Here is a 20,474-nt window from a genome sequence, read left to right on the forward strand (position 1 = left end):
GGTGAACACCCCGTCCCTGGAGGGAGACAAGCAGAGCTCTGAGACCCACGCTGTCCAGGGACCTGCACATTTAGCGTAGGGAAGGCTGTGCAAAAAAAATAAATAATAAGCCCCATGTCCTTCTCAGCTAGGCTTGGCCGATTCCTTGCATCACAAAAGCCACCTAGAGGGTCACTCTTGCTATTTCTAGTGTCCAAAGAGCCTCCCGCAGGGACGCACACACAGGGGTGGTCGTGCACAGACTCCCACAGATCCTCCCCAACACAAAATATAAAATCTATCTGTATCTCCTGGTGTAAAGGGATCCACGGCACGTCTCCCCAGGTTATTCCCTTAATTCATTCCCTTTCCCCTTCTTTCTGCCACTCCGCCGCCACCCCCACCCCCACCCCCGACCAGCATCTCTGTGCCTCCAGCCGCATCTCCTCCGTCGCATCTCTCCCTGCTTCTCTGGCTCTGCCCTTCCCCACCCCCTCTAGGCCTCTTCAGTCCCCCTCCCTCCTGGGTCCCCCCCTCCCCGGACTACAACCCCCAGGCGCCCCCAGCCCCGGGCGCTGCGCATGCCCCCTGCTCTCCGCCCCCTCCCGGTTCCCCCCTCCCTCCCTTCCTCCTTACCTCCCTCCGCCCCCCTCCCCCGCGCTTCAGCTCCCGCATCCCTCCATCCGAGCCTGTGCCGCAGCCGCATCGCCACCGCAGCCCGGGCAGAGCTGAGCCCGGCCCAGGCCCCTGCCCCTGCCCGGCCCTCGGCTCGCCGCCCCCGGCCCCGCCCCCGCCCGCGGGCTCCCCGCCAGCGGCCCGGTGCCCCCCGGCGCCCCCAGACTCCGGCCTCCAGCACCGAGGCAGGAGGCAGCGAGCAGCAGCAGAGGCAGAACCGGAGGAGGAGGAGGAGGAGGAGCCGTCGCAGGATGAAGGATCGGACTCAGGAGCTGCGGAGTGTGAGCTCGGCGGTGGGGGAAATGGGGGGCGGGACCCCAATATTTGGGGAGCGCGTGGGGGTGGAGTGGGGGAGGTGCTGGGACGCGGGGGGCAAATGATGAGACTGGAGGTTGGTGGCGGGGGGGAAACCCCAATATGTGGAGGCACCTGATATCTCCAATGAACCTGCATTTTAGGGACAGTGGCTAGAAGGGGTTGGAGGCCATGAAGACACAAGGGGGCAGGAGAGGTCTCAGGGGCCCTGGACACCTCATATTCCCAGGATGGCCCTGGGGTCTGATCTGGGGGTGGGAGAGAGTGAGTGTGAGGAGAAAATTGGAAGGTACTCTCATCCGCTGGGCAGATTTGCTGAATTAGGATATGGCCAGTTACTGGGCCAGGCTGAGCCCAGCGGGACCCAGATTGGGGGGCTGCTGTGGGGAAGGACATAGGTTGGGACTGAGATGCCAACACCTGGCAGTGAATGAAGAGTGTGTGTGTGTTGCTCTCCATGGGGAGGGGGAAAACGCTCAGGAGAGAGCCAGAGGGCCAGGGCCTGACACAGGGTGACCCCAGAGGTGGGAGATGGGGATGCAGGGGGGACCGGAAGGAGGTTCCAGGCACAGGGCCACGGGATTGGGTTGTGTGACATGGCCTCTGCTCCACTGGGGGGAACTGGGGCATCCTGAACAGTCCGGGGCAGGCTGACGTGGGCCCCTGGTCTACGGGCCTGAAGAGGGCCGGGTCCAGGAGTCCGGCCAGGCAGTTGGTTGTGTTTGGGTGATGGGGGGGAGGGGGGTGGCACTGGTGTCCGCAGTGAAGGCTGCCGTTTGGAGGGGCTGGGGCGTGGGGGCCTGACAAGCGTGCTTTCTGGGGCTAGGAGGATGCTGGGGGCATTGGAGAAATGACCCGGGGCCAGAGGAGGCAGCGCTGAGAGCCTGCCGTGTGCTCAGGGCCTGTGGTGTTATGTTAATCAGGTACTGGCCCCAACGGATGTGGCCTGATGCACTTGACCAGGAGCCTGTTGGTTGTTCCCTGGGGGGGGGGGGTGTTGTTATCCCATTTGACAGATGAGGAAACTGAGGTTCGAGAGGGGCGGGAACTTGCCCAAGGTCACCAAGCAGGTGGGTGGGAGGATCAGACTGGAATTGGGATTTCCCGTCTGCCCGGTTGACACGTGTCTCTGCTTTTTCAGCCTCTGAAAGAGAAGTCTCCACACTGGGGGTAGAGAGTAAAAAGCTCTGTCTTTGGAGACCCCCCCTGGATTTGGGGGGGTGGGGAACCAGGTCCCAGAAAGACAAGAGGAAGGGGCTTGGAGGCAAGTGACTGGTGACTCTATGAGAGATGGGTTGGCAGGTGGGAAGGAAGGAGGAACTGGTGGTTGAGGGAGGGAATTTTGAATGTTGGTTTTTGTTTTTTTCATTAAACTTTTAGTGAATATGCACTCAGGCATCAGGAGAATGACAGGGATAAAAATAACCAACACTCATGTGCCAGACACTGTTCTAAGTGTTTTGAACATATTAACTCATTTTAATCCTCGCAGCAACCCTAGAAGACTCGTATGAGAATCATCCCGTTTCAGAGATAAGGAAACGGAGGCCCAAAGAGGTGAACTTGACCCAAGTCACCTAGCTAATTAAAGGCAGGCAGGGAGTTCCGTCGTGGCTCAGCGGTTAACGAACCCGACTAGCATCCATGAGGATGGAGGTTCGATCCCTGGCCTCGATCAGTGGGTTAAGGATACGGCATTGCCGTGAGCTGTGGTGCAGGTTGCAGACGCGGCTCGGATCTGGCATGGCTGTGGCTGTGGCATAGGCCGGCAGCTCCAGCTCCGAATGGACCCCTGGCCTGGGAACCTCCATATGCTGCGGTTGCGGCCCAAAAAAGACAACCAATCAATTGATCAATCATAAAAGACAGGCAGGCTCCAGCCTTGGTCCTCTAAACTCCCCTTCGCTCATGATGCTGTCTTCATCCAAAGCAGGTTGCCACCTGTAATCTCACTAGCCCCTCTCCTGGTAAAGTCGGTAGACTGAGAGATTGCTTCATTTCATAATGAAGGTAACTGAGGCCCAGAGTGGCTAAAACTCACCCAAGGTCACGCGGCTAGCACGTGAGGAGTCCAGATTTGAACCCAGATCCATGGCTGCCAAGACTATGCCAGGAATCCAAAACCCGGAGATATGGGGAGTGGGTTGAGGCAAGGTGGAGGTGGAATAGTGGTGTGATTGGAGAGAGGGTGAGGGAAGAGGCCAAGACAGGGATGCAGGGAAGGCAGAGGATGGGAGCCCGCATCCGTGTGGGTCAGGGACCCCCCTGCCCAGAGGGGAGAATCCTGTGTCCTGGGGGGAGCCAGTGGGGAGGTGGGAGGCGGTTCGGAGCGGGGAAGCGGGTGGGTGAATGCTGATGGCTCTGGTGTTAGTCACTGCTCAGGGAAACTAGAGATTTGGGAGGGCACGTGGTGGGGGAGGGGGCGTGGAATCTGCCAGATGCGTGGAGTGCGAGGGTCTCCCCACGGAGCTGAGAGCGAGGAGGCTGGGAGGCAGGAGAGAGTGGGCAGGGTGTGGGAGGCCTGGGGAAGGGGTCTCTGAGAGGCTGAGAGGGATGGAAGGGCAGTGATGGGAGGACACGTCTTTTTCCAACAGTTTTTAGAATTCCCAAGAGATTCTCAGATGGGTTTATCATATAGCGGTCAAGGGCACAGAAGGGGGAATCAGAAAGTCTAGGTTCAAATCTAGTTTTGCTTCTTCCTCTGTGACCTTGGGCAGGTGGCCTAACCTCTCTGGTCCTCACGTTCTTCATATGTGAATGGGGAGTCATGATGGTACCTGCTTCGGAGGCTTGTCCAAAGGTTGAGCCTAGGCCAAGAGTGCCTAGTGGGAGGCCTGGTTCACAGCCTTGCTCCATGAGTATTTGTTATTCCACAGCTGATTGGCTTACTTTAGCCTCGCATCAGCCCCCTGAGATGGGCAGGATGTGACCCCTCATTTATCTGGGGGTAAATTGAGGGCTAGAGCAGTAATCTGACTTGCCCAAAGTCATACGGCTGTTAATATCTGAGCCAGGGTTGAACCAGCGTTATCCGTTTCCAGTTCACCAGACACCTTTTGTTGCAAACTAGGAGGTGCTGGGCTGGACTGGAGGCTGCCATGGGGAGTTCATTGGCTGGATGGGTGTCCCAGGGTCCAAGGAGTGGGTCCAGGGATGGGGCTGAAGAGGAGAGGAAGGGAAGCAAGTGAGATGGAGAGGGAGGTTTCGAGGAGAGAGAAGCCACAAGGGGACGCATTGTGGGCTGGAACCTTTGAGGCGGCTGTGAAATGGGAAGGTGGGGGAGGAGGGGGAGGGGGAGGGGGGCACTGAGGGGGAGGGGAGGGGGCGGCCTGAGGTGAAGGAGGCTGCAATTTGAGGGCAGGTGGAAAGTGGGGGCTGTTCTAGGACAAGTCATGCAACCTGCAGGCAGGGACTGGGTCCAATGGGATGCGCACAGTAGGTGCTTTAGAAAAAGCAGACCTGACGTAACAGAAAGAAAGAGTGGCCCAGGGTTGGAGAGAGCGGACAGGGACCAAGAGAACCCTGGGCGATGGACTGATATCCCCCACCTGCGCCGGGCTTGTTTCTGCCATTCAAACACCAAGCTCCCCCTGCCTGCGGGCCTTTGCACCTCCTGGGCTCTCTGAATGCTGTTCCCTCTGCCTGGAACACTGTTCCCTCTGCCTTGACTTCTATGTCCCTCTATGTCCTGGTGCAGTTAACACCTTGGGCCTTCGCTCAGAGGTCAAGCCCCTCCCAAAAGGCCCTCCCTGATCGGCCTGTCCTGTTGCTCTTCCCTCCCCTGGAACGTCAGCCTCTGGGAGGCAGGACCCCTTCGTGTCTTGTTCCTCAGCAGCACCCAGAAGAGAACTTGAGGCAGATTGGACATATTCATTAGCTGAATGGATGGGGCAGAGGGAGGATGAGGAAGGGAGTTGGGGGGGCGGGGGAGACAGGGAAGGCAGAGGAGAGAGGGCGGGAGGGCTGGGCTGGATGCTGGGAGCCAGCAGAGGCCCAGGACAGGGAGACAGGTGGACAGAAGTGGGAGGTGCAGAGAGGCTGCTGCCTCTAGATGGGAGGATGCTCGTGCCCCCAAGGAGCAGGTGTGAGCCCATGTGTATTGTGTGCATGTGTATGCATATGTGTTCACACACACACCTATGATTTTTCTGTCACCCGATTCCAGTCTCTTTCCACCTCTGTTTCAGTCACCCTGTCATCTGTCACTTTAGTGGACTCCCTTGCACATGTTGTCCCTCTCCTGCTATCCACGCATCTGTCTGTATTGTCTCCCCACCACCAACACACACACACACACACACACACACACACACACACACACACACGCACACACGCAAGAGAGCCCCTGGCATCTCTGATGGGGGCCCCTGAAGCTAGAGGTTTGGATCTGATGCCCCCTTCTCCCCCAAGGAAGTTCCAGAAGGTGCCCAGCGCTTCTGTACACTCACGTTTAACCCTCTCGAGCGCTTGAGGAGTTGGTGAGCTGAAATGAACAGAGTGCCTGGGTTCCAATCCAGCCACCACCCCGTCAGCCGTATAAGCGTGGGCAAATTACATAATCTCTCTCTGCCTTGGGAGTTCCTGTGGTGGCTCGGTGGTAACAATTCCCACTAATATCCATGAGGATACAGGTTCGATCCCTGGCCTCGCTCGGGGGGTTAAGGATCTGGCGTTGCTGTAGCTGTGGTGTAGGCTTGGCAGTTATAGCTCCAATTCAACCCCTAGCCTGGAAACCTCCATATGCCGTGGCAAGGCCCTAAAAAAGGACAGAAACCAAACCCCAAATCTCTGTCTGCCTCATCTGCCCAAGGGGAATAAGAATACTACCTACTTCATGGAGCTGCTGTAAGGGTTAAAGGAGAAATGCAGGGCCCTCATGGCCATCAGCACCCACACGTCAGGTGGAGATCACTCTTCTCGTCTTCATTTTTCACATGAGGACATGGAGGCTGGGACTGTCCAGAGGGTGGATGGGGGCACCTCTGATCGTCTCTTCCGAGCTGGTCTCGTTTGCCCACAGCCGGCTTTCTTTTTAGGCCAGCTTCTTCCAGAAATGGAGGCGGTGCTCCTTAGGAAACGGGCACAGCTCAGAGCAGAGCACCTGTGCCACCGATGAGCCCAGGGAGGGGCTGAGCCTTGGCTGGAGTCCCCTAGCAGGTCCACCAGAGGCGAGAGCGCCTGGCTTCCAGGCTGGGCCCTTCCTGCAGCCTGGCACCTCTCCCTGCTTTTCCATCCCAGCCTCAAGAGCAGCGCCGACTCTTTTGGGGCCAGGAAGGAATAGAGGGGCCGCGTGGAAAGAGCCCGAGAGGGAGCACCAGCCAGTTCACCCCTGGCCCTGTCTGCTGTGCCACCTCTGGCCTTATTTACTGGCAGGCGGGTCAGGCAACCTCTCCGAGCCCGTTTCCTCATCTGTAACGTGGATGACAGCCAGCGCTCACCAAGCATTTATTCTCGCTGGCAGCATCAGGCATTTTTCCTGCCTGGTCTTACTGCCTCCTCCCGCCCACAGTGTGGGGAGGACTGGATTGCCATTCAGTAAACACAGGGGCTGAGGCTCAGAGGGAAGAAGGCGTGTGGCCTTCCAGCCACGGACCTGGGCAAACTCTTAAGCCTCTTGGGGATGTAGGTTCCCCGTCTATCCAAGGGCGCCTTTGTAAGCATGAACTGGATAAACAAACGCCGTGCACATGGAACGTTATAAAATCCTGTACACATGCCGCAGTTATAACTATGTTGACCAATGGTCCTTACAGAGTTTTAATGAAGATTAAATGAGATAACAAGACGGCATGACCTATGGCCAGAGGTGCCATCAAACACGAATGTTTCGCTAGCGGCTCAGGGCGCAAAGCAGAGCCTCGCCCAGATTGGGCCTTGTCGGGAGGGGACGTGGCTGGTGGCCGAGTCACCAGTAGGAGGCGGCCTGGTTTCAGGCCTCAGAAGGGACACGTGGGAGGAGGCAGGTCTGAGATGCCTCTGGTTTCCTGGCCCCTTTCAGCCCCAGTGCCCTTGAGCAAGTCCTTCCTCTTCCCCCTCTGCCCTCCTGTTCCTTCATCTGTGAAATGGGGACAGCTTTTCTCGAGGGCTCGGATGGTGAGGATCAGACAGGATTAGAGGCATCAGAGCATCTGGAGAGTGTAGAGGGTTTGCGTTCTCAGCTGCCTGTCATCGCTACGCCCAGTACAGGTAGCCTTGCCTCTCCAGGGCAGATAAACAGGCAGCCGGATGTGCCCCCAGCAGCATCGAGGCTGGGCCCTGGGAACCACAGGGGAGAGAGACTTGAGAGAGTCTCAAGTCAGCCTGGGAAAGGGAAGAAGACAGCGGATAGGACAGTTCCCAGGCCCCCGGACCAGTGAGAGGCCTCATGCCCTGTGGGCAGTCGGGCCAAGGGCCGAGTGCTTGAAGGCAGAGAAGTGACAGAGGCATGGCTTTTAGCTCCAGGGGGAGAGGACCTCGTGGGGCAGCTGGCTTTTTGAGGGTGGAACATCATGGGAGGCCGGTGGGGTCCTCAGAGGTGAGCTGAGCATCCTGGAGCCTCTTGGGACCCAGGTCTGTTTGTGGTTTCCTGTCAGACAGAGGTTTGAGAAGCCAGAGGTCCCCACGGTGCTACCCCGGCTTCTGGCAGCTGTGGGCAGATAACCCAGGCGCCTCGCTTTCCCAGGAGACGGTTGGAGGTTAAATATAAGTGCTGAACAGGTTCTCTGATGCGTGTGGGGAGGATCCCTGGGGACCATCTGAGCTCAGTGGGGCTTGGGCAGGAAGCAGGGGTGCCGTTGTGGGAGTCCGGCTGGATGACTCTGGGCTCACGCGGCCCTCCGATTCCAAGTTCCCTTGGCTGTTTCGATGGCATCTACGGCCCATCTGGCCCTGTCTAGGTTCGATCTGAGCTGTCTGCGATCTGTCTGCACCGAGTCTGGTTCGTCCGGAGCTGCTGTCTGCTTTCTGTCAGGTCCTGTCTGCGATCTGCTCGGACCCGGTCGCTCTTCTCTTTAGATCTCAACCGGCAACACGCCCACTAGACACTGTTCGGATCCTGTCTCGATTTGATTTGGGCTTTGGTCGTGAGAGTCTGAGTTTTGGCTGGGGTTTTTCTGGAAATCAGGGTGAACCGTTTCAATTTCCATCCAGACTGATTAGGGCTCTAGATGTAATTAAGCTTGATGGGCTCGGCTTTTGCTGTTCCAAGCAGAGAAGGGTCTTGAGTCGGGAGTGTGGAGCCATGGGGAGCCCTCCCTGCCCCCCCATTCCTCTTCCCCAGCAGAGGCTCAGAGGGGCTGGGAGAACAGCCCCAGAGGGCCCGCCCAAATGTCCCGGGCGGCTGGCGCATGTCTGTGTGTCCACACGTGTCAGCAGGCAGGTTTGCCGTGGGTCTGTGTGCGGCTGAACGTCAGCACATCAGTGTATCTTGGTGTGGGTGTCAGCGGCCCTATTTCTGTGCGCCTTGTGTGTCAGCCCTTCTGTCTCTGTCACTGGTCTGTCTGGTGGCGGCGGTGGCGGTATGGGTGGGTGAATCCCTTTGTGTCTCTGAGCCCTGGGGGTGGAGGGCTGAGCAGCTGCAGGTTGCAACTGGAAAATCCAAGCAAGTGAGAGTCGGTGGGTGTGAAGTTGGGAGAGGCTGGATGAAGGCAAATGAATACACAGAGGAGAGTCAGCAGGGAGGGGTGGGGGGGTGGAGGGGAGAGTGGGGCGGAGGAGGGAGGTTGGGGTGCTGCCTGTATCTCTCATCCCGCCCTCCCCGGGCCTGACTGTGCCTGCTTAGCTTGGTGCCTGCCGCTGGCAGTGCAGTGACCTTGCCTAGGGGACGTGGCTGGTCGGGTCGGAGGCTGAAGGGGAAGAGAAGGGAGCAAAGTGAGGCTGGGCAGGAGCGGCTGTGGGGGATGGTGGGGGCGCCAGACTCCTGGGGCTCCATCCCAGACCCCTTCTCCCAGCGCAGAGCCAACTCCTGCAAGGCTGACATTTAGCTGGTTGTCATAACATCAGAATACTTCCATACTGGTTGATGAAAGCCGCTGTCCAGAGCGCCACAAGCCTCCAGGGTGACCGCACTCACAGGACCACTTCCGTCCCTGAAAGGGTGCCTCTGGCTGAGTCTCTCCAAGGTGTCCTTTGCACTGTCCGCTACCCGGCCGCCAGGACCCTGTGCCATGAGATAGCCAGTATTCCAGTATTGATTGTGACTGCTCGGTGCCCTGGCCCCATGCAGGTGGCCCTGCCCAGGACACCCTTGCTCTGAGCCCAGAGCTAGAAGTGTCGGAACTACTCACAGACTCTGCCTTTCCTTGCCCCCCCGCCCCCGCCCCGCAGGCGAAAGACAGCGATGATGAGGAGGAGGTGGTCCATGTGGACCGGGACCACTTCATGGATGAGTTCTTTGAACAGGTAAAGAACTCACCCTGGCCGCCAGCCAACAGCCTCCTTCTCCCGGTCCCCCTCCCCCTGCCCCCACCCCACTCTCTACTCCTCCAACCCCTTGGCCTCTTACCAACCCCTCTGGGTCTGGCCCGTTTCCCTGAACCCTGACTGAGCCCCCTGAAATCCCTTTGTCTGGCCCGACGACTTGGCTGGGTATAGCCGATTTGCTGCCCCAGGTGGAAGAGATCCGGGGCTGCATTGAGAAGCTGTCGGAGGATGTGGAGCAAGTGAAAAAACAGCATAGTGCCATCCTGGCCGCCCCCAACCCAGATGAAAGTAAGTGCTGCCGCTGCTGCCGCTGCTGCTGCTGCTGCTGCTGCTGCTGCGTGCCTGGGGGCGGTGGGCAGAAGGAGTCTGGGGTCTCACTCCATGTCTCACCCCCTCCACCCCTCCCCTCAGAGACCAAACAGGAGCTGGAGGACCTCACTGCAGACATCAAGAAGACGGCCAATAAGGTTCGATCCAAGTTGAAAGGTGAGGCATGCCGTCCCCTGACCCAGGAGGGAAAAAACCCCTGCCCTCCATTGGGCTACCCAGGCCTTTCTATGAAGAATGTCTGCAAACTTCCAGGAGCCAGATTCCTAAACAGTGAGAAAGCATAAAACCCGAGATTTCTCAACTTGCCCCAGATTCCTTGAAGAAAGATACATACGTGACAGGGAGATGAGGGAGAGGAGGCTTTCTGTCCAATTTGCATCTGAGCTCTGCTGATTCCATCAGCATGAGGGTCCACCAGGAAAATCATCTTCCAGGTGGCTTTAGTTTCACAGAGGCCTCATTTCTCCAGAACAGGTGCCCAGCATAGCACTAAGCACCCAGTAGGTGGGCTCAGCAAATGCTTCTGCATTGGTATCCTTAGCTCAGGACAGATTGGACTGTGTGGCTGACATCAGGGGCTGGCAGGCTTTCAGGAGGGACTTGCCAAATGCTCATGTATTCACTCTAATTTAAGGACTTGGGTGCTGGTAATAACCACCTTCCCCCCAAAGCATTGTGGGTTGGGAACCTCCTTGTCTGCCGGTGCCAAGGGACTAGCAGTGGTCCCGTGATGCTCATTCGTATGCCTCTGGTAATTCAGCATCAGAAAACATTTGCCAAGCACCGACCCTGTCCAAGGCACTTTGCCCGGGCTTTGGGGAAAAGGAGCCGTGTCGGATGCCTGGCCCTGAGCACAATGACCTTGGTTCGGGGAGATGAGGACGGGGGTTCTGTGCCCTCTCGGACTCAACAGGAGGCCATGAGTGAGCCTCCAGTGCTGATCTGTAAGCCCTTTGCAGTCAGGAGAGTGTACTGAAAGTATAAATCCAGACAGAGGGAGCGATGGAAATCATCAACTCACTCTAGACAAGTAACCTGCCCTCAGCTTCCTCGTCAGCACAGAAAGAACTACTGAAGCGGCATAGGGAAGTTCACGTGGTCAGGGATCACGTCCTCGCCACAGCAGTGACAAGCCAGGTCCTTAACCCAGTGAGCCACCAGGGAGCTCCTGAAGCAATTTCAAAGCTGGCTTTTTTTTCTCCTTGGTTGCAAAATCTTTTTTTCCCAAGTGAACTCTTACCCCAAATTCCAACACAGACACAAAAGTCAGGCTGTTTGGGCTGAACTGGAGTTGGGAGACCCAGGGTCCTACCTGCCTGGTCTCCTCTTCTATGAACTCCCAGCAACAACCCCTGAGGTTCCTTCTTAGAAGCAGGGTTCCCTGGGAGTTCCCTTTATAGCTCAGCGCTGATGAACCTGACTAGTATCCATGAGGACTTGAGTTTGATTCCCGGCCTCCCTCAGTGGGTTAAGGATCTGGTGTTGCTGTGGGCTGTGGTGTAGGTCGCAGACACAGCTTGGATCTGGCATTGCTGTGTCTGTGGTGTAGGATGGCAGCTGCAGCTCCAATTCGACCCCTAGCCTGGGAACCTCCATATGCTGCAGGTGTGGTCCTAAAAAGAAAACACAGGGAAAAAAACCAAAAAACAAAAAAACCAGGGTTCCAGGGAACACAGTTTAAAAATCCCTAGGCACAGCGATTTCTTTGAGCCGCTTGAGCTCTGAGATTAACCCTCTCTAGACAACCATGAGGAGGACTGTAGGGCTTAGGAGTTCAGGAATTGACCAAGAAAGAAGCTAGGAAGGGAGTTCCCATCGCAGAGCAGCAGAAAGGAATCCGACTAGGAACCATGAGGTTGCAGGTTCGCTCCCTGGCCTTGCTCAGTGGATTAAGGATCCGGTGTTGCCGTGAGCTGTGGCGTAGGCTGGCAGCTGTACTGCTGACTGGACCCCTAGCCTGGGAACCTCCATATGCCATGGGTGCTGCCCTAAAAAGACAAAAAGAGACAAAAAAATAAAAATAAATAAATAAATAAAATGAGTAAGAAGTGTATTTAAAAAAGAAAGCGACTATGAACCGTGGTAATGGCTTAGAGAAGCTGACCTTCTAGAGCTCCAGAAAAAAAGAGGCAACTGTCTTCCTCGCCATCTTTCTCCAGCCCTGTGATGGCACGAGCTCCAGCTCTGTGTGTGACCTTGAGATGAGTTGCTTTACCCCTTTCAACCTCAGTTTCTAAGACAAGGGCTGCCATCACGCAACTCCTAAGATTGCTGTGAGAAGTCAGACCCTGTAAAGGATCCCTTCCTCCGGGGCCTAGCCCCAGCCCCAAGCCTGACAATAGGATCCCAGTCGTTGGGGCCAGAGATTCCAACATCCCTGGCTTTGTGTTCCTGGATTTTTCCTGTAGCCGCTGAGCTGGCAGGTGAGCTTTGGGGTGTCATCCAGCCCCAGACCGCCAGGGCTGCCAGCGGAAGGGAGAAGTGATGTTCTCGGGAATGGCCTGGAGGGCCTTCCAGGTCTGAGAGGGCCTGGTGATTCATCCCTGCCGCATTTTCTGAGCACAGTGGATCTTACCCGAAAGCTCTATTTTAGAAAATCTCAGTAAGCGTGAAGAGTGCATGATCTAGAAGCAGGAATCCCAGTTAATCTGTGTGCTTTTCCAGAGCATCCTTTAGAAGTGGGAATTCCGCGGACAGGGATCACCTGGTAGGGCAGGGCTGTAGAACAATTTTCTCTGTTGCAATATCCATCCACTCACCCTAGAATTTTCCAAGGAAGGGTTGGCAGCTAGAATGTGACCCACCTGAACTTTCTTGCCTTCCTACAGAAAAATCCCAGGGTGGGCTCCTTGCCCCTTTATAGAGGCTGTAGGAGGAGTTCCCGTGGAAACAAATCCGACTAGGAACCATGAGGTTGCGGGTTCGATTCCTGGCCTTGCTCAGTGGGTTAAGGATCTGGCGATGCCGTGAGCTGTGGTGTAGGTGGCAGACGCTGCGGCTCGGAGCTGGCGTGGCTGTGGTGTAGGCTGGCAGCTGTAGCTCCGATTAGACCCCTAGCCTGGGAACCTCCATATGCCGTGGGTGCGGTCCTAAAAAGCAAAACAAAAAATTAAAAAAAAAAAAGAGGCCGTGGGAAGTGGAGAGGCCCTCATACAGGGAATGTGGACTGGGGGGCAGGGGCAGGAGTTACAGCTGTGGGACTTTCCCGCCGGAACAAATAGACCCCTTCTGTCTGGTGACCCACCACTGACTCTCAGTCTCCCCTCCTACCTGCCTTCCGGATTCCCTCAAACATTTGTCCCTTTATTCCCCGGCTTCCTGCTTCCCCACCTTGGAGTCTTTACTCTCTGCCCTCGCCTGGGTGTGACATCTATCTGTTCAAGGGCCTGGGGCCTCCGTCGGGGTATCGACTCTTCGTACGTCCCAGACCCCCGCCCCACATGCCCCAGGTCTCCTGCCCGCCCGTCACTGCATCCTCTCTCCTTTAGCGATCGAGCAAAGCATCGAACAGGAAGAGGGGCTGAATCGTTCCTCCGCCGACCTGCGCATCCGCAAGACCCAGGTAGGTGGCGGCGGGCCGGTACCGTCAGGGTTGGGGCTGGAAACGGACCACACCGGACCCGGCAGGGGAGGAGTCCTGGCCGGAGCTCTGCGGGTTGGGGTTGGGCGGGCCAGAGCCGGCACAAGTGAGGGGCGTGGCCAGGGAGGAGCCTGGGCGGGGGCGGGGCTTGGGGCGGGGCTACAGCGGAGGGCGGAACCCGGCGACATCTCTGTGCCTTAGCCAGGGCTTTGGATGATGGTTTGGGCGTAGGATGGGGGTGCTGGGGGTACCGGACGGCGCCCTTGAGCGGGGTTGAGATCATGGCGTGAGCTGAAGAAGAGGCTGTGGTCTAACTCAGCCCTTCCTGCCCACTCCTTTCCTTCTTGGTCTCCACCCGCTGCCTCCTGATGTGTCTGGACCCCCGCCCCAGCACTCCACACTCTCCCGGAAGTTCGTGGAAGTAATGACTGAATATAACGCGACCCAGTCCAAGTACCGGGACCGCTGCAAGGACCGGATCCAGCGGCAGCTGGAGATCAGTGCGTGTGACACCGCCCTCCCCAAACTCCCCAGATCTGCCCCATACTCCTTCCAGGCCGTTCCTCTCCACGGAGGGTGTGCTCGGCCTAAGGCCGGATGGGAGGATGGGAGGATGGGCTCCTGAGTCCCTGCTGCATCACATCCGATCACCTTAGGCCCCCAGTCTGTCCCAGTCCCTGAGCAGGGAGTCCTTTCTCCCCACAGCTGGAAGGACCACAACCAATGAAGAACTGGAGGACATGCTGGAGAGCGGGAAGCTGGCCATCTTCACGGATGATGTGAGCCCCACGTGGGTGGGGTGGGGAGTCTGTTTTTGGAAGGCATTGACCTTTCCTCCCCAAGCTGAGGCCGAATTCAAGGTCCTGGGTCCGCCCTGGAATACCCAGAATCAGGAAGTCTGGACCTGGAACTGGGGAATTCCATGGGGGCAGAGCAGGAAGGTACCTTCATAAAAATGGCAAACAGTAGGTTGCCAGGCACTGTTCCAAGCACTGTACAGATTGACGTTTACCTACTAAATTCATTTAGTCCTCTCCACTAGCTTCTGAGGAAGCCGCGTGTCACAGATAAGGAAGTCTGACCCAAAGAGCTTAAATCATTTGCCAAGGCCACACAGCTATGGGCAGAGCCAGGATTTGAATTCACAGTCAGGGACCCTTCAGCAGTGAGATACTCCACTCCTGACTGAAGTGGGTCATTTCACCAAATGACTAATATACCCACATTTTGAGGATTTTTTTTTTAAACCAGTTTTAGTTTTGCTGGAGTTTTGCACACTGCCCTGTACTTGTCATCTTGTATGTGAAATTGATGGGCTTTCCCCAACTGTAGTTCTCCTTTCTCTTTCTTGACTTTTGCCCTGGCCTGACCAGTCTGTCTCTCTTTCTGCTGCTGGTGGCAGAATGACTCTGCTTAAGGTTTCTAGACCGGGGTTAAAGTATGTTCAGTGACAGTCTAGCCATTTTCAGCAAGTTGTTTTTTCAGCAAATTGATTTTTGTTAAATGAGCTTTGAGCAATTTGATAATGGGCCAGTTAGGCTGGAACTCTCCCAAACAGCTCTGTCCAGGCTGTCTGTCTGTCTGAGAGTGGAGGGACACCTGCTGAGTGGTTCTAAGGAGATGGAGCCGATTCCTGCCACTTAACCCACCATCACTACAGTGGAAGCCCATCATTACAATGCAGGGTTGTCGGTACCTTGCCTGAGGGCTGAACAAGATGCAGACAGTCCAAGGCAGTAGTTAACGTCTAGAGTCAGGAAAGCCTTCCTGGGAGAAGTGGCCTTGGGTTGTGTGCCTTTGGACTCGGGGAGATGGGCAAAGGACATTCAGGACAAAGGGAACAGACTGAACCAAGACACGGAGAGTGGACCACTTGCCAAAGAGCCGCTGAGCTCTTATGATGTGGGGAGATGAGGGCAGAAAGGGTGATGGGGCCTTGACTTGCTGAGGCAAGAGGGTGTAGCCTGTGGGTAGCCATGAGCCCTGGAGGGTTTTAGAGCAGAAGCGTGGCTTGAGGAGTTCCCGTTGTGGCTTAATGGTAACGAATCCGACTCGTATCCATGAGGATGCAGGTTTGTTTGGTCCCTGGCCTCGCTCAGTGGGTTAAGGATCTGGCATTGTAAGCTGTGGCATTGTTGTGAGCTGTGGTGTAGGTTGCAGATGCAGCTTGGCATTGCTGTGGCTGTGGCGTGGGCCGGCAGCTGTAACTCCAATTTGACCTCTAGCCTGGGAACTTCTATGTGCTGCATGTGTGGCCCTAAAAAGCAAAAAAAAAAAAAAAAAAAGGAGTGGCTCGATGTGGTCTAAGTTGTGAGTGGTTAGGAAAGTGAGTGCTCTGGCCTCTGTGCGGAGGAGGTAAATCTGATTGTGGGTTAGTGTCTCTCTCCCACTGACTCTTGAGGACTGCAGGGCGTTTCCTTATTTGTCCCCACCCCACATCCTGGGCACTCCAGAGCCCTTGGATACACCGCCTTCTCATCTGGGCCTCCTTTCCTGCTGGCTCACTTTCCTCCTGCTATGTCTCCTTCCATTATCCTCTCTGCCTTTGACCAGATGCAGCCCCCCAATCCTGGTGGGGACCCTGGACCCCTGCCTCCCTCCCCAGGGCTTCCCTGGTGTGTGTCACTGAGGCAGCCCTGGGCTGAGGACAAGTTTTGCTTCTTATAATTTGAGACTTCTCTTTAGTGCTTCTGGTGTGCCAGATACTATTCTAATTGACCAGTACACACGAGCTCATTTAATCTTCACACAACTAGGAGTTCCTGTCGTGGCTCAGTGGTTAAGGAACCTGACTAGCATCCATGAGGACACAGGTTTGATCCCTGGCCTTGCTCAGTGGTTAAGGATCTGGCATTGCCCTGAGCTGTGGTGTAGGTTGCAGACGCGGCTCGGATCCTGTGTGGCTGTGGCTGTGGTGTAGGCTGGTGGCTACAGCTCTGATTGGATCCCTAGCCTGGGAACCTCCATATGCCACAGGTGTGGCCCTAAAAAGACAAAAAAAATAAAAACTTCACACAACTCTGTGAGGTGGGCCCTGTTAGTATCCGTATTTCCTAGGTGGGGATACTGAGGCTCAGAGAGGTGGGACACTTTGCTCATGGTTACAGCTAGTAAATGCCAGCCGGATTCGAACCCAGATGCTCTTCCTGTAGAATCCAGGCTCTTCCAGGAGTGAAGGGGGTTCTGCCACCTCTCTCCCCTCTAACACACCCCCGCCTCCCATCACCCTAGATCAAAATGGACTCGCAGATGACGAAGCAGGCCCTGAATGAAATCGAGACGAGGCACAACGAGATCATCAAGCTGGAAACCAGCATCCGCGAGCTGCACGACATGTTCGTGGACATGGCCATGCTCGTGGAGAGCCAGGTAGGTACTGCCCCGGCCACCGTCGGCGCGCGCAGGCCGCCGGCTTCCAGCGCGGGCCCCGCCCCTTCCGACGCGCATCTCCTCCGGCGCAGGGCGAGATGATCGACCGCATTGAGTACAACGTGGAGCATTCCGTGGACTACGTGGAGCGAGCCGTGTCCGACACCAAGAAAGCTGTGAAATATCAGAGCAAGGCCCGGAGGGTGAGCCGGGGCGGGCCCGTGGGCAGGTGGGCTGGAGCCAAGCGGGCGGGGCGGGGCTCCGGCCGGGCCGAGGCGAGGGATGGAAGCCCTCGAGAGGCCTCCCTCTGGTTCTGACCGCTTCCTTTCTCTGTTTTCTCTCCCCTCTTCTTTTGTCCTTACCCCCTCCTGTCTGTCTGTTGGTGTGTCTCTCTCGCCCTCTCTCCACCGCTCCCTCCTCGTCCCTCTCACCCTTCCTGGCCGCAGAAGAAAATCATGATCATCATTTGTTGTGTGGTGCTGGGGGTGGTCTTGGCGTCGTCCATCGGGGGGACGCTGGGCTTGTAGGCCCCCCACCCCTCCCCCTCCCAGGCCCTCCCCCACCACATCGGGAGCAATACCCCCCCCCCGACCCCTTCACTCCATCCCCTGCTCCAGGCTCACCCCCGAGACAGACCCAGGCAGCCCCCCCTTTCCCTCGGTCAGACCCTGGAGTCCCTGGACCTCCCCCCCCATGGACCACCCCGCCCCCGCACGAAGATAGCAGCAGGCGTAATTACACATGCACACCAACAAGCATGCCGCCAGCACATGCTCGAGACGTGTGGACACCCCAGCGTGTGTGTGTGTGTGTGTGTGTGTGTGTGTGTGTACACGTGTGTAGAAGCACCAAATCACCCTCCTTGCCCCTCACCTCGTCTGTGTGTTGTCTGAGCTTTGCCCCCTTCGCCTGGCTTGTTGTGTGGACTGTGACCAGGTGTGACACCGCAGCCCACCAAGCCTTGCTCTGTCTTCTCTGAATAGGCGGGTGTGTGTGTGTGTGTGTGTGTGTGTCTCTGTTTGTGTGGCCATGGATCCATGGACACACAGTTTGTGTATGTGGAATTTTGTATTCAAACGTGTGACTCCAGTGCCGCAGCACCTCCTCTCCCATGTCGGCTCCAGATGTGGCAGTTTGTGAGTGTACAGATGCTCACACTCACATTCCCAGAGGCCGCAGGTGGGCCCAAATACACACGGGCCACGGCAGACACCCCAGAGTGACGTAAAGCAAACCCTCCTGGCTGAGTCACCACCCCCGGTCCAGGGCTGGCATGCGTCCTGGGGAGCGTGTGAGTGTGCACGCGTGTGGAATCCAACCAAGGCGAGTGGAAGCACACACATGTAAATCACCTAGCTTAGTCTCTATGTCTGTGTGCATTTCCCCCAGCAGGTGATGTGAAAGACGTGTGTGTGTGTGTGTGTGTGTGTGTATGTGTGTGTGTAGAGGGTTTCTACATAGTGAGCTTCTGCCCCCTGTGTTATACGGACACACATCTAAAAGGACGTGTGCCCCATCCGGGCTTGTTCATCTGGATTATTTGCCCCTCCCTCTCTCCCCAGACCTGCTGACCACTATCTGGTGTGGCCACACCCTGCTGCATCCACTTTGTGCAACTGGGGCTTCCTGCCCTGTGTGGTTGGCGCCCCTGTGCACACAGGCCAGAGGCATTTCTGTGTCTGTCTCTTCGGGAGGACAGGCCTCCGCGTGTGGAAGCTGGGACACTTCAGTGCGCTCTCCCTGCCACGGCGGATGCGACCACACCCAGGCACACGCCTGCACACACGCACGGCACATGCTGACACGGGCGTGGCGTGGCATGACACCTGTACTGGCCTGCACTCGAGTGTCTCCTAGGAGGGCTTTTTTGGAGACGTCACTATAAGGGGAATGTCAAGGGCTGCCCCAGGCGGACTGGGGATGAGTGCGTTCTTGAGTACTAACCTCAGTGCTGAGGGGGCCGTCATGGTCCCCGCTGCCCCGAGGATGCTCTGGACTTTGCCTCAGGGACCTTGGGTTTCAGGAATTGTTTCTTTTAGACATTCGGGAGCGGGCCAAGCGCTGGGGCCTGTGCCCTGGACACATCTGCTGAAATGTCAGCAACAGCTGTTCCTCCGCAGGGTGAGACTGAGGGTAGGACCCAGGCCTGGGTGTCTGAGGCTGAGGAAGGGGCCAGCTCCTCCCCTGCCGCGTAGACAACACACCCATGGGTGGGTTCGTGCGTTTGGTGGCAGGTGGGAGGTCCGTGGGCAAAGGACAGTGTCTAGAAGCCTCCCACACCATTGGCCCAGGAACGTGGACCCACAGGATGGAACACCCACGTACAAGAATGCGTCCTGCCCTGGGTGCGGTGTATGTGTGCACTGGGGGGAGGGCTCGGCTGTGTGTGCAGATCGTTTTCTGCAGTCGCTCTATACGTGAAGTGTGTGTGTGTGCGCGCGCGTGTGTGTGTGAGCCTGAGAGGAAGAGAGAGACAATTCAGGTGTGACCTTTTGGAACGTAATACCCTACCCTACCCCCCCCACCTCCCACCCCCGCCAGCTCAGAGAGGCAACCTCTTCCCTACCTGGCTGGGCCCTGCCTGTGTGTGGCCAGTGTATTTACAGAATCCCCGAGGCGGGCTGTCCTGAGGAGGGAAGCTCACGCTAGGTTTGCCCCTGTGTCTGAGGGCAGCCCTCCCACTCCCACTCGGGCTTCTTTGGGGTTGTCAGAGCAGGTCCCAGCACCCCCAAATCCTGCCCTCTTTCCTTCCTGCCACCCAGCCAGGACACCCTTTCAGCCCAGGTGTTTCTGGAATTCCCACAGCCTTGGGGCCACAAGGAGAAGGGCGGAGCCCTGGCTGGAAGGATGCTGCTGCTGCCTCCTTGAGGGGTAGCAGGCCTGTAGCTGCCCATCTCTGGGCCTCAGTTGGACCAGAGGATTCCCCGAGAGTCTGCTCTACCCCAGCTTTTCCAAGTCCCGCACATCACAGGGTGTGTTTGCTTGTCAGCTGTCGTGTCTGTATGTGCCCTGGCATGTCGTCTGGGGGCTGGTGTCTTCCGCATGTTCTCAGACAAGGGTGTGCTGCCCGCCTGCCACGCGCCTACCACCGTCACGCCCCTGTGTGCCCCGTGGGTGGTCCTGGGCCTGGCCAGGGCTCGCTGCTTCCCCTCCCCTCTTCTCCGGAGCCCTGCCTCTCACGAAGCACACTGCGTGTCCATCCCATGTGCCTGTGGGTTGATGCACGCTCTTGCCACGCCTTGAGCGTGCCTACATGATGTGTTCTATGCATTCACCCTACCCCACCCCCAGCCTGCCCCGCAGAGGACAAGATGGGTGGCCCCCGGCTCCTTCCTCCCCCACCCGCCCCCCTGCCTGCTGTGCAGCCGTGTGCGTTGGCGTGTGTTTCTGTGTCGCTGGCGTGTCACGTGATGTAGCCGTGTTTGCTGACATGAGCCCCTGCCCCTTCTGTTTCTCCGTTGGTTTCTAGAGCTCTTTCCCTCTCCTCCTCGGAGGGGACAGGACTCCTGGGGCCTGGCTGGGGGCCCAGAGCCAGGCCACTCTCTCCTGTTAGCCCTCAGAGTCCCATTTCTCTCTATTGGTGACCAAGTTGCAAATGGATAAAACACAGGAAAATTCTGCCCCCGCCCCAGCCCTGCATGTCCTGTCTCCAGAGCCCCCCACCCCCACCCCGGGCCGGGTCGGGCCCCGTGGGACGGGAGAAATAGCAACCAATCCAACAGCGGGTGTGCTGCGTGCTCACTTCCTTCTGTCCCCACGCGGGGCAGGCGCCGTGGGGCCGGGGAGACGAGGCGGGAGGCTGGCTGGGAAGCTGGACAGGCAGATG

The 20,474-nt window shown here is 57.3% G+C and overlaps 1 protein-coding gene across 7 annotated transcripts; it reads left to right on the plus strand.

Moving 5' to 3' along the window:
- Positions 1-645: 645 nt before the first annotated feature.
- Positions 646-20,374, plus strand: STX1B (syntaxin 1B). 7 transcript variants are annotated; one of them, XR_007134907.1, is made up of 11 exons: positions 6,751-7,062; positions 9,274-9,348; positions 9,558-9,657; positions 9,781-9,855; positions 13,188-13,261; positions 13,671-13,779; positions 13,985-14,058; positions 16,511-16,648; positions 16,741-16,851; positions 17,095-19,620; positions 20,118-20,374. XR_007134907.1 is itself a non-coding variant. In XM_047780053.1 (10 exons), exons 1-10 carry the CDS (start codon positions 906-908, stop codon positions 17,173-17,175), a joined length of 867 nt encoding a protein of 288 aa, XP_047636009.1. In that variant the 5' UTR covers positions 646-905; the 3' UTR covers positions 17,176-20,374. The 7 variants fall into 7 exon arrangements, 6 of the variants coding, with proteins under 6 accessions (XP_047636009.1, XP_047636007.1, XP_047636008.1 ...); XM_047780053.1 differs by lacking the exon at positions 6,751-7,062 and adding an exon at positions 646-935 and having other exon boundaries at positions 17,095-20,374; XM_047780051.1 differs by having other exon boundaries at positions 17,095-20,374.
- Positions 20,375-20,474: the final 100 nt, after the last annotated feature.

Source organism: Phacochoerus africanus, chromosome 5, assembly GCF_016906955.1.
Source record: "Phacochoerus africanus isolate WHEZ1 chromosome 5, ROS_Pafr_v1, whole genome shotgun sequence".
Taxonomy (NCBI): Eukaryota; Metazoa; Chordata; class Mammalia; order Artiodactyla; family Suidae; genus Phacochoerus; species Phacochoerus africanus.

Bases quoted from the DNA above. Each gene is read 5' to 3' on its own strand.
- STX1B (XM_047780051.1), top strand. From the start codon at position 6,766: ATGGCCAGAGGTGCCATCAAACACGAATGTTTCGCTAGCGGCTCAGGG. The intron at 13,780-13,984 runs GTGCGTGTGACA...TTCTCCCCACAG, and splicing joins CCAGCGGCAGCTGGAGATCA to CTGGAAGGACCACAACCAAT. The intron at 14,059-16,510 runs GTGAGCCCCACG...CCATCACCCTAG, and splicing joins TGGCCATCTTCACGGATGAT to ATCAAAATGGACTCGCAGAT.